Below are 13,751 nucleotides of genomic sequence, written 5' to 3' on the forward strand. Positions count from 1 at the left end.
ACACAGACTGCACATACATCATATGTGCTCCAGCTCTTAGACACTAATGTCCCCTTATTAAGGCATAAGTCAGGCTTCCGGTTGCTATCCATTCTCTCTGCCTTTTTTAATTACTGCAAAGCAGAGGCAGGTCGTGGTTGTGCCTACCTCGCCCCTTCCTGCTCCCTCCCATGCTGTTACTACTTTTTTTTTTGAAGTTCAGTTTGTTTTTCTGAAACTTGCCAAATGGAAAGTGGAAAGGAAGTGGAAAGGAAGTGGAAAGGAAGTGGAAAGGAAGCTGGGAACCCTGTGAATGGATCAGCAGAGGAAGTCCTTGTCTTTAGACGAAGCAGTCCCTGCACTTTTGTGTGTGCGCATGTGTGTGTGTGTGTGTGTGTGGTGTTGTATTCTGAGACAGTTTGTATTTTAGAGAAGCATTTCCATGGCAGGGCAGTGTGCCAGAGAGGAGGAACACTTCATGCCCAGGGTGCAAAGGGGACCCCCCTTCCCACAGTAAGACACGTTGTGAATTACATGTCATTCTATCCAAATACATGGGAAACCTTCACTGGTGTCAATCAAAGACTGAGAGAATCTTGCTCTCTGTTTATTGTTTTCCCATTTCTCTGTCTCCTTGGCACGCCAAGGCCACTGATCTTCCAACATGGGTAGGTACAGCTTGAGTTCTCTCTGGCCCTGTTAGGCTCTGTCGAGTTCATTTTAGTTGGAAAAGACTTGAAATGTGTGCGCACACGTGTGTGTGTGTGTGTGTGTGTGTGTGTGTGTGTGTAGTTATTTCCTGCCATTTGGCCTGAATAAAAAGGAAGACGAGAAGGGGGCATCTACTTTTGAGATGTTTGAATATCAATTCCTGTCTAAATAATTATTGTTGAGGGAGAAAGGATGCCAGAGTTTAGAGACTATAACAACAACTTATTATTCTCCCTTAGCAACCATGTGGAAGGTGACATGTGTCTTGTATTTCTGCAGATGGGCTGACAGCATAATGCACAGTATTGCTTTTTAGGCCCTATTTTTTTTTTAAAATCACGTATACAGATGATAGTGCAGGAAGCTACTCTGAGGTATTATTTTCCTCAGATGGAGGAGAAAAGATACAAAGCAGGGACATTTTGGGGGTCACCAAGCTATTCCAGGGTGTCTGGTAATGCGTACTCATGAGACAAGGTGACCCGGTCCCCCATATTCTGGCTGTATTAAATCACACCTGTGATTTCACAGACACTGAGGTCTTTGATGTATCCCTCCAGTAAATTGGGGGGGGGTCTTTTGTGCTGTGCTGTTTCAAAATTAATGACAAAACAACTCTATCTGCCCTTGGTTCTTTCCACATTGTAGACAGCTGTCAAGATGGGTTGCAGTTTGAACAAGCTGGAGAAACGTGAAGAAAAGCGGCCTGGGAACATTTATTCAACTCTGAAGAGACCTCAGGTGGAGACCAAAGTAGATGTGACCTATGAGTACTGCTTTCTAGAGTTCACCACACTGACTGCCGGTGAGTACAAGGTCCTGGGAGGGTATCTGGGTGGAACACAGTGTAGGATGGGGCCTATCCCACAGTCTAAGAGACAGTCTAGAAAGTTAGCCCTCTGCCAGAGAATGGCTGGCTAAAATAGCAACACCTGAGTGATGCAGCCCACGACAGTTACCTGAGCATTCAGGGGGCTGAGCCTGAGGGATAGAGAGCTTCAGGCCAGCCTGGACGACATGAGCTCAAAGAAACCAACCAACCAGTCAGTCAGGCAGGCAGGCAATTACAAAGTAAAGCTCTGAGTCTGTGGTGCTTAGAATGTGCTTGGCCCAGGGAGTGGCACTATTAGGAGGTGTGGCCTTGTTGGAGGAAGTGTGTCACTGTGAGGGTAGGTGTTGAGACTTTCCTTCCAGCTACTTGGAAGACAACCTCTCCTGGCTGCAGTCAGATCAAGATGTTGAGCTCTCAGCTCCTCCTCCTGCACCATGTCTGCCTAGACACTGCCTTGCTTGTCTTAGTTTTGGGTTTTAATGCCATGATGATAATGGACGGAACCCCTGGAACTGTAAGCCAGCCCTAGTTAAATGTTGTCCTTTATAAGAGTTGCCTTGGTCATGGCGTCTATTCAGAGCAATAAAACCCTAACTGGCAATCCATATGGATGGACTGAACTCAGCCTGTGGACCAGGTATTTTGTAGACTCTCTGTTAGCCAACCCTGTAAAAGAAAATGTCCTCTATGTTAATTGGTCTGTCCCCTATCTCCCAAGTTCATTGGCCATCATTTCCCTCTTGTTAATCTGGCTAAGCTTTGCCTCATCTGACAGATGGGGTCTGAAGTCATCTTCCACAATCAATGCCTAGGTCCAAGGGGACAGGATGTGGCCCTGGGATGACAGGTAAAGGATGCTCAAGTTACCATGGCACAGTAGGTCCTCAGATACTTAGCGTCCTGAGCATCAAAACCAAACTCAGTGTCTTCTGTGTCAGATTGCTTCCTTCTCATTGTCAGCCTGTCCAAACTAACATCGGGGTTTTCATTTTGAGGGTTCAGGTTTGCAGTGCTCACACACCCATATATTGTATACTTGGTTCCTCCATGATGGGCACTATGCTAGGAGGTGGTGGAGACAGCAGGAAGTGGGATCTGACCGGAAAGAGTGGTCAATGGGAGCATGCCTCTAAAGGCCACACCTGGTCCCATTCCCTGCTGGAGACCTGGCCACCATGACACCAGCAGACACCTCTGCTCTTTATCTGTGTAGAAAGATCTGCGGGAAGTGCCTGGACAGCTAAGACACTGAAGCTGTGGGATGCTTTTCTTTCTTGTGGTTTTCGCACCTTGGTTGTGTTTCTTTAATAACTAGGAGAGGCATTGCTCACACTTCTAATCCCATCAGTGGAAGAGCTTAGAGTTTGAGACCCACTTTCATTACATGGTGTCTGTTGTCCGCCACGAGAAAGTGGAGAATACAACAGCAACTCATGAAACAACAAACTCCTGTATTATTCACACCATAGAGCACAGCTGCTGATTGATCAGGGCTGCCACATAAGGACCTGGGAGCCTTGTTTCTTCTGGCAGCCCTGTACAGGGCTGGAAGATGGCTTATAAGCGTAAAACCCGTAAAGATCTGAGCCAAGTTACGGTTATAATTTTTACCAATCAGAACTCGGGGATTAGGGGCTTTTCCAAGTGTTCCATCATTGTGGGCTGACATTGATTTTGCCTACGCAATCAAATTCATTTGTTCTTCTGTTAGGATCAGGCATTATGTTTGGGGTGCTCACACACCCATATATTGTATACTTGGTTCCTCCATGATGGGCACTATGCTAGGAGGTGGTGGAGACAGCAGGAAGTGGGATCTGACCGGAAAGATCTAAGCAACTTTTGTTGCTTAGAGAGGGAGTTGGTCAGCTTAGGTAAAATGGAGTCAGAAGTCAGAATGGCAGCACTTCAGACAAGTTCCTTTTATCAGCTCCCAACACTGTATGCGTGTGGCACCATCCCATAAACTGGAGTTTGGATGGAGTAGGGGTGAGGTTGTGGGTCAGCAAGGGCAGGTGGCCTCTCTCTGTGCTTCCTGTATGTGAGCCATTCTTCATTCTTCCACACCCTTCTGCCATGGTCGAGAGGAGCCTCTGGTGCAGCGAGCTAAAATAAATTACTGTTATAGATGAGTAAGTTTTACTCTGTTATAGAAGAGTAATTTTGATTGTAATGAGGCCCCATGAACACGCACCATTCTTAGCCTACCCACTTCCTGTTCATCAGCACAATTACGGCCTCACCTTCTGGTTTGTTTCTCTGGCTGCAGTGCCTGTCTCCTCATAGCTTTCTGGAATTGTGCTTTCCTCGGTGGCCTGATTTTTGTTGTTGTTGTTGTTGTTGTTGTTAAAAGAAACTTGTGTCCATCACAGAAAGCTAGAATAGCCCCAGCGGTCTTGCTTCTGCCTGATCCCTGATCCCGTTGCTTCCCTACCCAAAGCCTGCCTGTGATTCTGATCTCTCCTTAAATGTCACCAGATTCCATCTCTGACCTCATTCTCTTGTCATGCTTCTTGTTGTTGTTGCTGCTGCTGCTGCTTTGGGCTTCACTGGGTCTCCCTTTGCAGCTCAGGCTGGCCTGGAACTCTCAAATCTCATGCTTAGCTCCCCGAGTGCTGCCTCACGGGTGGGCATTGCTGTACCTGGCTTATCTCTGACTTCTTTCTCTGATCACCTGACCTTTCTTTGCATCCCAAGTACTGGATTTCCCATGTTGTGCATGTGCTATGTGACAAACTTTTCCTTGGAAGATACAACACCCCTCCCCGAACACCCCCCCACCCCAACCCCTCTACAGACCAAAGCAGTTGTTTGTACACTAGTATCCAGTTTAGTGAACTAACAATTTGGGGGCAGGGTAGATTATTAATAGGAATATGGATAGGAATTACTTAACAGGAGGAGCAGAGGGGACTCAAAAGCAACTGCATCACTGGAAAGCCCACTCCATCATGTGATGACCCTGGAGCTTTCTGTATAGCTGGCATGCATCTGGACAGATCCAGGAATCTCCTCTCCTCTATTGGGCTGGTTGGAGTCTCTTGGCCTAGTGGTGTTTGCTCCTTTTATAAAGCTGGAGAACTTTGAGTCAAAGGTTCCTCTTTCCCAGACTGTAACCTTTGGATTGCCCCCCAGTCTCAGGAGGAGCCACTGATGCTGCCTGTTTGTGTAAGACACGCGTCTGACTCAACTCCTTGGCATGTTTCTCTGGACCGATGAAGTGAAGGTTTAGCGTATTCTGGGCTCTCCATGGCCAGCACTGCCTTTGTGGATCCTCACCACATCCCCTGTGAAGGACTGCACCTATAGCCCATGCATTGTGTTCTCCCAGGACCCTCCTTTCCCAGCTATCCTTTCTGTGTAGGGCCTACCCATTCCTGCTACCAAGTCCCTGCTGAGCTGGATCTGTCCCTTCTCCACCATCCCTTCAGAGTTACTTCTTTTGAAGCCCCAGTGTCTTTCAGTTCATCCTGAGCACAGTTCTACTTCATCATATCATGAGTCTGTTCTTTTCCCTTCAGGGTCAGGACCAGATGTTGTTTTTCCTTTCTTAGTCACCGAGAAGAGCTTGTCCCAAGGTGCCAAGGACCAGCTTGGAGAGGGGTCCTGAGGAAGGGGTGTTTGGGAGCATCAAAAAGAGTAACTTGAAGTTAGTCACGGGGTTTCAAGCTGACAGCCTGGTGTTCTGCTCAAGACAGCTCTCCAGAGATCTCTTATCTCATGCTTGAAAAAATTCTAAAGGAGCTGTGTTTGCTCTGCAAGCAGTTCTCTCTGGGTAGTTCTCTCTTGTAGACTAAGGCCTGGTCTTTTATTTACATATCAGTGCAGTCATTTACTCCAGGTTCCCTTTTGATTATCCCAAGAATCAGCATTTTATGACCTCAGCCCCTTGATTCTTAGAAGACAGCAAGTACATTGTTTTTAACATGGCAAATGAATTCAGAGATCTACCTGCCTTTGTAAGCACAGATAGTAAGCTTAGGTGGGTGGGATCCAGCTCTGAAGTCATTTCTGCAATGCCTGGTCCTAAACTAGCTCTGTCCCAGTCTGATCTTGAACTTAGGAATCTGCCTGCCTTTGCAAGCACAAACAATAAACTTACCTGAGTAGGATCTTGCCCAGTGATCACCACTCCCTAAATCTCTTTATCCTACTCCTTAATATCTTTCTGACAGGCTGGCTTTTAGTGCAGCTGCCTCTGTTCTTTTAGGTCAGTGAAGCTCCTTATACAATCCAGTCTGCATCCTTATTTTTGCATAGTTGAGAAATGATAAGTTCTTGAACTCATGTTTTCAGATTTCTTTCCCACAGCCTTAATGGCTGTTCTGCAGGTCATAGCATTTACCATTTTGCTAAGGACCTTAGACACACCTTTGTCTCCTGTAACTGCCTCAAAACTCGGTGACAGGAAACCTCAGGGCAAAGTTCAAACCTAGATCTCCTCAGCTGTGAGGCTTGAGACCTGCCAGTGTGGTGGGAGCTTGCCAGGCAGAAGATGAGCAAAAGACATGGTAAGAAGGAAGACATTGCCATTCCAGGAAGTACAAGGACCTAGTCGTCAGACAAAACCCAGAGGCAATACTGTCTATGTGGGGAGCTGCAGTTGGGTTGGAGTATGGCCTTTGGGGACAGTAAGTCAGATGATACAAAGTCTTAGTTGAGCCTGGAGAGATATCTCTGTCAGTAGAATGTTTGTTGTTTAAGCACAGGATCTGGTTTTCATCCCCAGAACCTTTGTTAAAATGAAAGACATGGCAGCACTGGGAAGGCCTTTGGTTTTCTCTGGATAACTATCTCAGCTGAATTGGCGAGCTCCAGGTAAAAACGAGAAACCTCAGGTCAAAAACCGAAGTGGAGAGACACTGAGGAGGCCTGCAAGACTGACCTTTGACCTCTATGTGTGCTTACAACCTCATATACATATGCACCTGCACACAGGCATTAACATGTACAGGAACTCACATACACTCAAAAACATACACAGGCATGAACATGCACACACATACACATATATACTCACACAAATATACATACACACAGATGCACACACACCACACACACTCACAGACACTCACACAGATACACACTCACCGTTTCACACATATATACATACTCATGCACTCACACACAGTTTTAAACACATACATACACACACAGTATGCACACACTTCACACATTCACACACATATATACATATACACAGATGTACACATATAAATGCACACACACAGAGATACATATACAGAAACACAGATAAATAGATAGGCAGACAGACAGAGAGACAGACACACACACATACACACACACGTGCATGCACACAGAATCTAAATTGTTAAGCTGATGAATTTAGAGCCCTGAAAGTTTGTAAGATAGGGAAAGGGTGTGTATTAATGACAAAGTTGTATGGTGGAAAGATTTTTGTAAGTTTAGTTGGAAGGATGGAAGGGGCAGCATTAAGGGATTAAGGGAGAGGTCGCTGCTTGGAAATCCATGCAGTCATCAGACAAGGAGCATGTGGCCTCAGACAGGGTTGTGGTGGTGGGAACAGAAGTGAGTGGGTCATGAGAAATCGGGAGCAGTCAGTCCCGGGGACTGCCAGGCCCCTGGGCCAGGACATGAGTGGGCGCCCTGCCTCTGCCTAAAGCATCTGTTACCTGTGGAGCACCAAGAGCTAGGAAAGGGATGACCTCTCCTCCCATCTTTTTGTTGTTGTTGTTGTTTTTTTTTTTTTTTTTTTTTGAGACAGGGTTTCTCTGTGTTCCCCTGGAACTCACTTTGTAGACCAGGCTGTCCTCGAACTCAGAAATCCACCTGCCTCTGCCTCCCAAGGGCTGGGATTAAAGGCGTGCGCCACCACTGCCCGGCCTCTCCTCCCATCTTAATTCATTCACACTTTTATTTTCAGAAGCTGTGATTGCCTTGACAGGTAGTGACTGGGAAATGAGATCAGAAACAAGAGAGAACAGGCACAGAACTAGCCTGTGAGCCCTAGTGCTCAGTGGGCATACTTGGCTGCATGCAATAAAACACACCCATACTAAGTATGTTGTGTCGATAAATGAAAACATCTTCAAAACCACTAGCACATTCAGAATGGAGAACTTTGCACAGGCTGTCCTGGTGCTCATGCGCTTGGCGTGCAGCAGGCTGTCCTGGTGTGCCAGCAGGGGATGCAGGGGTTCTGGGTGGAGGCCCCGGACAACTCCTATCTTCTTTTGCCTTTTATATTTGCTTCACTTCATTTCTGTTCCTCCCTTTCGAATGGCACGTAAATGACACCTATAGTGTGCCAACCCTTGTGTCTGGCTCCTTTCCTCTGACCCTCTGACCCCTTCTTTCGACTGTTACAAGAGTCTGATCCTTCTAGTTTCCGGCACTCACTAACACCACTTGATCCTTCTCCTTTTGAGCACTGGACTAGGTCCAGTTTGGGGCTTTTAGGAGAAATGTTGCTGTGAACATATGTGGACAGGTCTGTGTGTATGTGTGTGTGTGTGTGTGTGTGTGTGTGTGTGTGTGTGTGTGTATGTGTGTGTCTCTCTGTGTGTGTGTCTGTGTGTGTGTGTGTGTCTGTGTATCTCTGTGTGTCTGTGTCTGTGTGTCTCTGTGTCTCTGTGTGTGTCTGTGTGTAGATAAGTTTATGGAACGAATACATCAGGCATAGGGTTGTTAGGGTGTTTGGCAATGTATGAATTTTAAGATGCCACCTCATTGCTCCCCCAAGTGTTTGAGCCTTTGTACATTTCCAACAGTGATGCAGTGACGGTGGGAACAGCTAGCTTACTTATTTCCATGAATTAGAGATATTTACCCTGTCTCTGATCTTGCATTAGTCTATCTGTCTCTGTCTCTTTTTCTCTTTCTCAGACAGGGTAGCACCAGCAAGCCTGGAATTTTCTAGGTCATTTGGGCTGGACTCATATTTGTAGCAGCCTTCTGCCTTAGCTTCCTGAGTGCTGGGATTACAGGCATGTGTTGCTCATTGTGCCTTACACGTGTGATGCTGGAGAGGGAAAACAGGGCTTTGTCCATGCTAGGCAAGCACTTGACCAGCTGAGCTACATCTCTGGTTCATGTTATTATCATTACTGTTACTATTACTCTTATTATTACTCTACTACATATATTAATATATAACATATTATATAATTATATATATTCCTTGAAATGCCAGCATTATGTAATATATTAATTATATGTAATATATTATATAATATATTAATTATCACCATATAATATATTAATTACACAATATATAATTATATATAATAATTATTATTTTAATTTTTATTGTTACAAAGAAAGAGCACCCATATAAGGCAGGCCTAGCATCTTTCATGAAACAGAAAAGTAGACAGAAATAGAACTTGCAGAGGTAATGAAAGCAGTCGGCATTTGGAGCCCTGATGCCAAAGGTTGGTGGAATAGGCCCTTTGTTCTGAATGGTGCCCAAATGTTCCCACCTTCTCTGGGCTTCCTGAACCCCTCAATCTCTGGACTTTGATGGCAAGCAGAAACTAAATTCAAGAGCTTCCACATGAAAAGCTCTGTCGTCCTTTTGCCTCGCAGCCTGCACCTTCACGGTCGCCTCCTTCCCTCCTATCCCTGTAATCCTTTCCCATGATACACAGCACAGTTCCCATGACCACATTTTAAAAATTCCCCTCCCTGTGGTTTTCCTGTCTGGGGCTCCGTAAGAGCTGGCCTTTGGGATTTTTCTGATATTGTGCTGACGAGGCTTATACTTGCCTGTTCGCTGCCAGGCTTCCATCCTTAAATGCTGTGTGCGAATTTTGTTTGGTGGTGATAAGAACACAGGGGACCTTTTTTTGTTCAAAACATGCATGCCGTGCAATGAATCATAGACGGGTCCCCTGTCATTTAGCTTGCAGTGTGGGCAGCGGCAGCCCCAAACACCACTACAAAAGCAGCCCAATCAGTCTGGAATGTGTCCCCCTATAAAGCCGTGGTCCCCCGACAGCTGGGAGAAAGACTGATCCTGGGTGATCGGCTACAGTTTTTATCACACTCTGAAAATTAATTTATCACTATGAATGTTATTACTTGGCCGCAGGTTGCATCTTTATCGGTGAGTTGAGCACCTGGTGCTTGCCCAGGGGCGTGATGGCTGTGAGGGAGAGTTAGAGGATCAACACAGCAATGTCCAGAGTCAGCCATGGTGGCTGCATGTGAGGCTTTTGGGACCCCCAGATCCCCATGCCCTGCCTCAGGGAGGGATCTGATCCAGGGAGTCTGAGGCAAGACCTTCAAACCTTCATTCTCCAGGAGTGTCAGGTGTGGAAGGGCTGCTGGCCAAGGACCACAGTTGAGGACTTTCAGAGCTGTACATCCTTTACCTGAGTGGACGTGGGACCACCGGTGGCAGCTTGTTAATATACATACACTATGTTTAATAGTTACAGATCTACCTAGACATAAACCATCGTACATTTTACTTCCTTTAAGTGGCTTATTATCTATTTTAGAGGACATAAGGCAAGCCAATACAATTATTCTCTTAGAAACGTTTTTATTATATTTATTACTTAGTGTATGCGTACGGTCACACATATATCATGCTGTGTGGTGGGGAGCAAAGGACAACTTGTAGGAGTCAGTTCTTTTCCTCCCACCACATGGGTCCCGGGGATTGAACTTGTGTCTTTGGGCTTGGCAGCAAGCACCTTTATCTGCTGAGTCATTGGCCACAGTTAATTGATTTCTGTATTCTTGAGACCAGGCCACATGGTGTAGCCTTGCTTGGTCTGTAACTCATTATGTAGACTAGGCTGGCTTCCAGAGATATACGTGCCTTTGCCTCTTTAGTGCTGGGGTTAAAGGCAGGCAACACCATGCCCAACCCAATACAATTATTTTAAAACTTTGTTTATAAACTTGTCATAGGCCAGCTGTGGTGGTGCATGCCGGTAGGATTTGCTGAAGGAGGCAGAGGCAGAGGGATCACAAAATTGTCACAAGCCCCTGCTGTGTGCCAGTTCATCCTGGAAAGGGCCCAGGCCTGGGTAGTATTGAAGCTGTAAGGGATGCAGCTGGGGCTGGAGTTGAGCAGGTAGGCCTGTGCCACCATATGAGTGGACAGCCTAACAGATGATGCTCCAGTGGATGCATGGGTCACAGTGTGCAGTATTCTCTCCACAACCCCCAGGGCTGCTTGAGCCTCCTGCAGTTGTCTCTGTTCCCACTCTTTCCCCCAGACCACTGTATTCGAGGTAGGCTGGGGATTTCTAGTCCACAGCTGAGTGCTGTGAAAGTTCACCATCCTTCTCAAGGAGCACCACCCAGAGGTAGGCTTTCAGGAAGCCCCCCAGAAAGGAGGCAACTTCTGCTGAATTGGAGGAGAGGGTGGTTCCAGATCTGCCTTGTGCTGGATAGGGCCACTTCTGTGCCGTGATGGGAGCATTGGGGCACAGGGTCAGGGGAAAGCTGTGCGTTCTGGTCCTGGGGTTGCTGCTGGGAGAAGAGCGTGAGTGAAGAGAGTGGGTGCTGGCTTTTCTGGTGCCAAAGCTACCTGAGGTCCTAAGAGGTCTTGGGGAGATGGGGTGGGCACAGGGAGCACCTGGAGTTCACATACAGCTGAGATTTGGACCCAGGGTTTCTCCAGATGTGGTCCCCTTCTTGTAGGAATACAAAGTCTCGGTCCTCTCTCTAGACACCATGAAATGTAAAATCGCCCCTATGTGATAAATCCTGGCGATGCTTCTGCTACTTCTTCAGTTTGAGAACAACTGGGGTAGGGATTCTTCATCTTTTGTGGAAGGGTTCATTGAGAAACTGGACAGAAGGTGGACGAGACTAAGGATTTGCAAGGCGGCTATGAGACAGAGCCCGGCGGGGCATGTGAGGAACAGGTCTCTGGGGATTTTGGTCTTCTGATAGCTTGCTCTTAACTCAGGAGCCTTGGGGAAAGTGAGCGTCTGACCCTTCACCCTGGTTCAGAGCTGGAGTCTGGCACTCGGAGCTCTGCTCAGCACATATGACCTCCTGCCCAGTCACACGTTAACATCTAGACCGGTGTCTGTTTCCAGTTCTGTAGCTTTCACATTTAGAACTAACTGCTCACTCCAGGGATGGTCCAGCAGGCCATGGCTAGCTAAATCAGCTTCAGACCCTCTGTGGGAGCCATTGCCTTGTTAAGGTCTCTACTGCCTCTTTCCTCCTACCCTCAGACCCCACTCTTATTTGTTCTCTGCCAGGCTGACCACATCCCACAGAAATTACCTAGGGTCCATAATTAGGACAAGTATGAGTGGACCTGGCTTGCCATGCCAGGCATTCATGGGGTTAACATCTGACTAGGATGTACAAGACTGCCCAGGACTGAGAAGCTATGGAAAGCAAAGATAAGCAGGGGTGAGGCTTGTGTGCCTTGCAGGAGGGTTCCTGGTGAGAGGGGGTTTCACCATGGGGTTCTTTTAGCCTGAGCCTGGAGGACTCTGAAGTGTTTGTTGAGCACCCACAAGTAAGGGAGGTATCATAAATGAAACCCGCAGGAAGGGGATGGATGCCTGTGATCGTTGCTTCCTTGAGAGGCAGGCTTGTGGCCTGGCTGGTGTCTGAGCCGAGGCTTCATTTTCCACATCCTCTAGGCCTACAGCTGGTTCTGTCAGTCATAAGCCATAACGACACACAGCTCTAAGGTCAGCTGCACTGTGGCTTTCCTGGCAAATCCTTGTAGGTCACCTGTGTATTGTGACAAGAGCCACAGGTTTGGGTGACAGGACAATCATGAAAATGTTGAGACCTCCCTCTCTCTCTCCCTCCCTCTCTCTCTCTCTCTCTCTCTCTCTCTCTCTCTCTCTCTCTCTCTCTCTCTGTGTGTGTGTGTGTGTGTGTTTGTGTGTAAACCAAAGGACAATCTCTAGTTGTGTTCCTCAGGGATTGTTACCTTTTTTTTCCTTTTTGACAAGGTCTCTTACTGACCTGGAACTCACCACTTAGGCTAGGAGGGTTGACCAGTAAGCCCAGGGGTTCTCCTGTTTGCCTCCCAACGCCAGGATTACAGTTGTACACGACGCCGCTCTGTTTGAAGAGACTACTTTGCTTACTAAGAACATGAATGTTAGCTAAGAGCCTGCTGGAGTGGGTCTGTGGCTTCCCTTTGTCACTTGTTCTAAGGTAGGACTAGGGTTGACTTGTAGCTAAGATTTAGGAGGCCAGACATAACCTTGGGTGGGCGAAGGTGGTTGGTTTGTAGTCTCAGCTTTTTAAACAAAGCAAAGTTCCTTACTAGCTGCGGGAACTTTATGACACATCCCTTACTCATGCGTGCTCAACAAACACTTCAGGGGGTTCCCCAGGCTAAAAGAACCCCATGGTGAAACCCCCTCTCAACCAGTAACCCTCCTGCAAGGTACAAAGCAAGGTCAGACTCCAGCTTGAGTCCAGGGAGACATTTTTCTTTCCTAAGAATTTGCTGTGGCGTCCAGGGAGCACCGGTCTCTGAAACCGTCTGCCCCAACCAGTGCAGTTTTCAGACCAGTTGCTTAGTTTTTCTGACTGGTCTTTAGATTCTGTATCATCAGTAAAGGGTGAGGCAGAGCGTGTCTGGATAGCTAATTTTAATTTGGGTAAAAGCCACCATTGGGCATTGTGACGTTGTTTATTCCTGCCTGGTTTTGGTTCTAGTTCTAGTTCCTATATTTGCCAAGGGTCAGTTTCTGTTTTGAAGACTTACGCAAAGAGTTCAGTTGCATCGTGACTTGCAAGCGGAGGTCCTGGCTGGGCGTTGTGCTACAAACAGACCTTGCTTTTAAACAGAATATGCAAATTCTGCTTCCCAAAAAGGAAATTGCTTCCTATGAAAACATCACAAGGTTGCAGATTTGGGGAGATGGATGAGGTACTGTTGAATGACATGGTTTAAGCCTTGTTCTTGGTACTAACGTTGTCCTTCCATGATTCCTAATGGGGGTGGTGAGATTAGCTTTAAGGAGGCTGGCCATTCTCAACTATCCCGTCTCAATGCAAAACTCTTAGTGCTCTGGTCCCAGCCACTCTGAATCTAGATCAAGAAGCAACAGGTAATCTTGTGTGCAGATAGACTCTGGGGTGAGCCTGTGTGGGATCCAGGCAGTCAAATTCAAGAACTCAAGGCTCCCTTCAGTAGGTGAGATTCCCTAGTAATGACTGTTATCAGTGAAAGCAAAACCAAATGGTTGTTTTCTGTAGAGATCCATAATAAAAGCAGCCTGTCATGATAATTTTTATC

The 13,751-nt window shown here is 46.8% G+C and overlaps 1 protein-coding gene across 1 annotated transcript in view; it reads left to right on the forward strand.

Moving 5' to 3' along the window:
- Positions 1 to 13,751, forward strand: part of Rftn1 (raftlin, lipid raft linker 1) — a 193,737-nt gene that overhangs the window by 20,409 nt on the left and 159,577 nt on the right. The window contains exon 2 of the mRNA XM_021149367.2: positions 1,339 to 1,495. Within this exon, the coding sequence (XP_021005026.1) occupies positions 1,351 to 1,495 (145 nt within the window). The 5' untranslated portion in view covers positions 1,339 to 1,350. The remainder of the gene's footprint in view (positions 1 to 1,338; positions 1,496 to 13,751) is intronic.

Source organism: Mus caroli, unplaced genomic scaffold (assembly GCF_978045245.1).
Source record: "Mus caroli unplaced genomic scaffold, Mus_caroli_1 scaffold_18, whole genome shotgun sequence".
NCBI classification, from domain to species: Eukaryota; Metazoa; Chordata; class Mammalia; order Rodentia; family Muridae; genus Mus; species Mus caroli.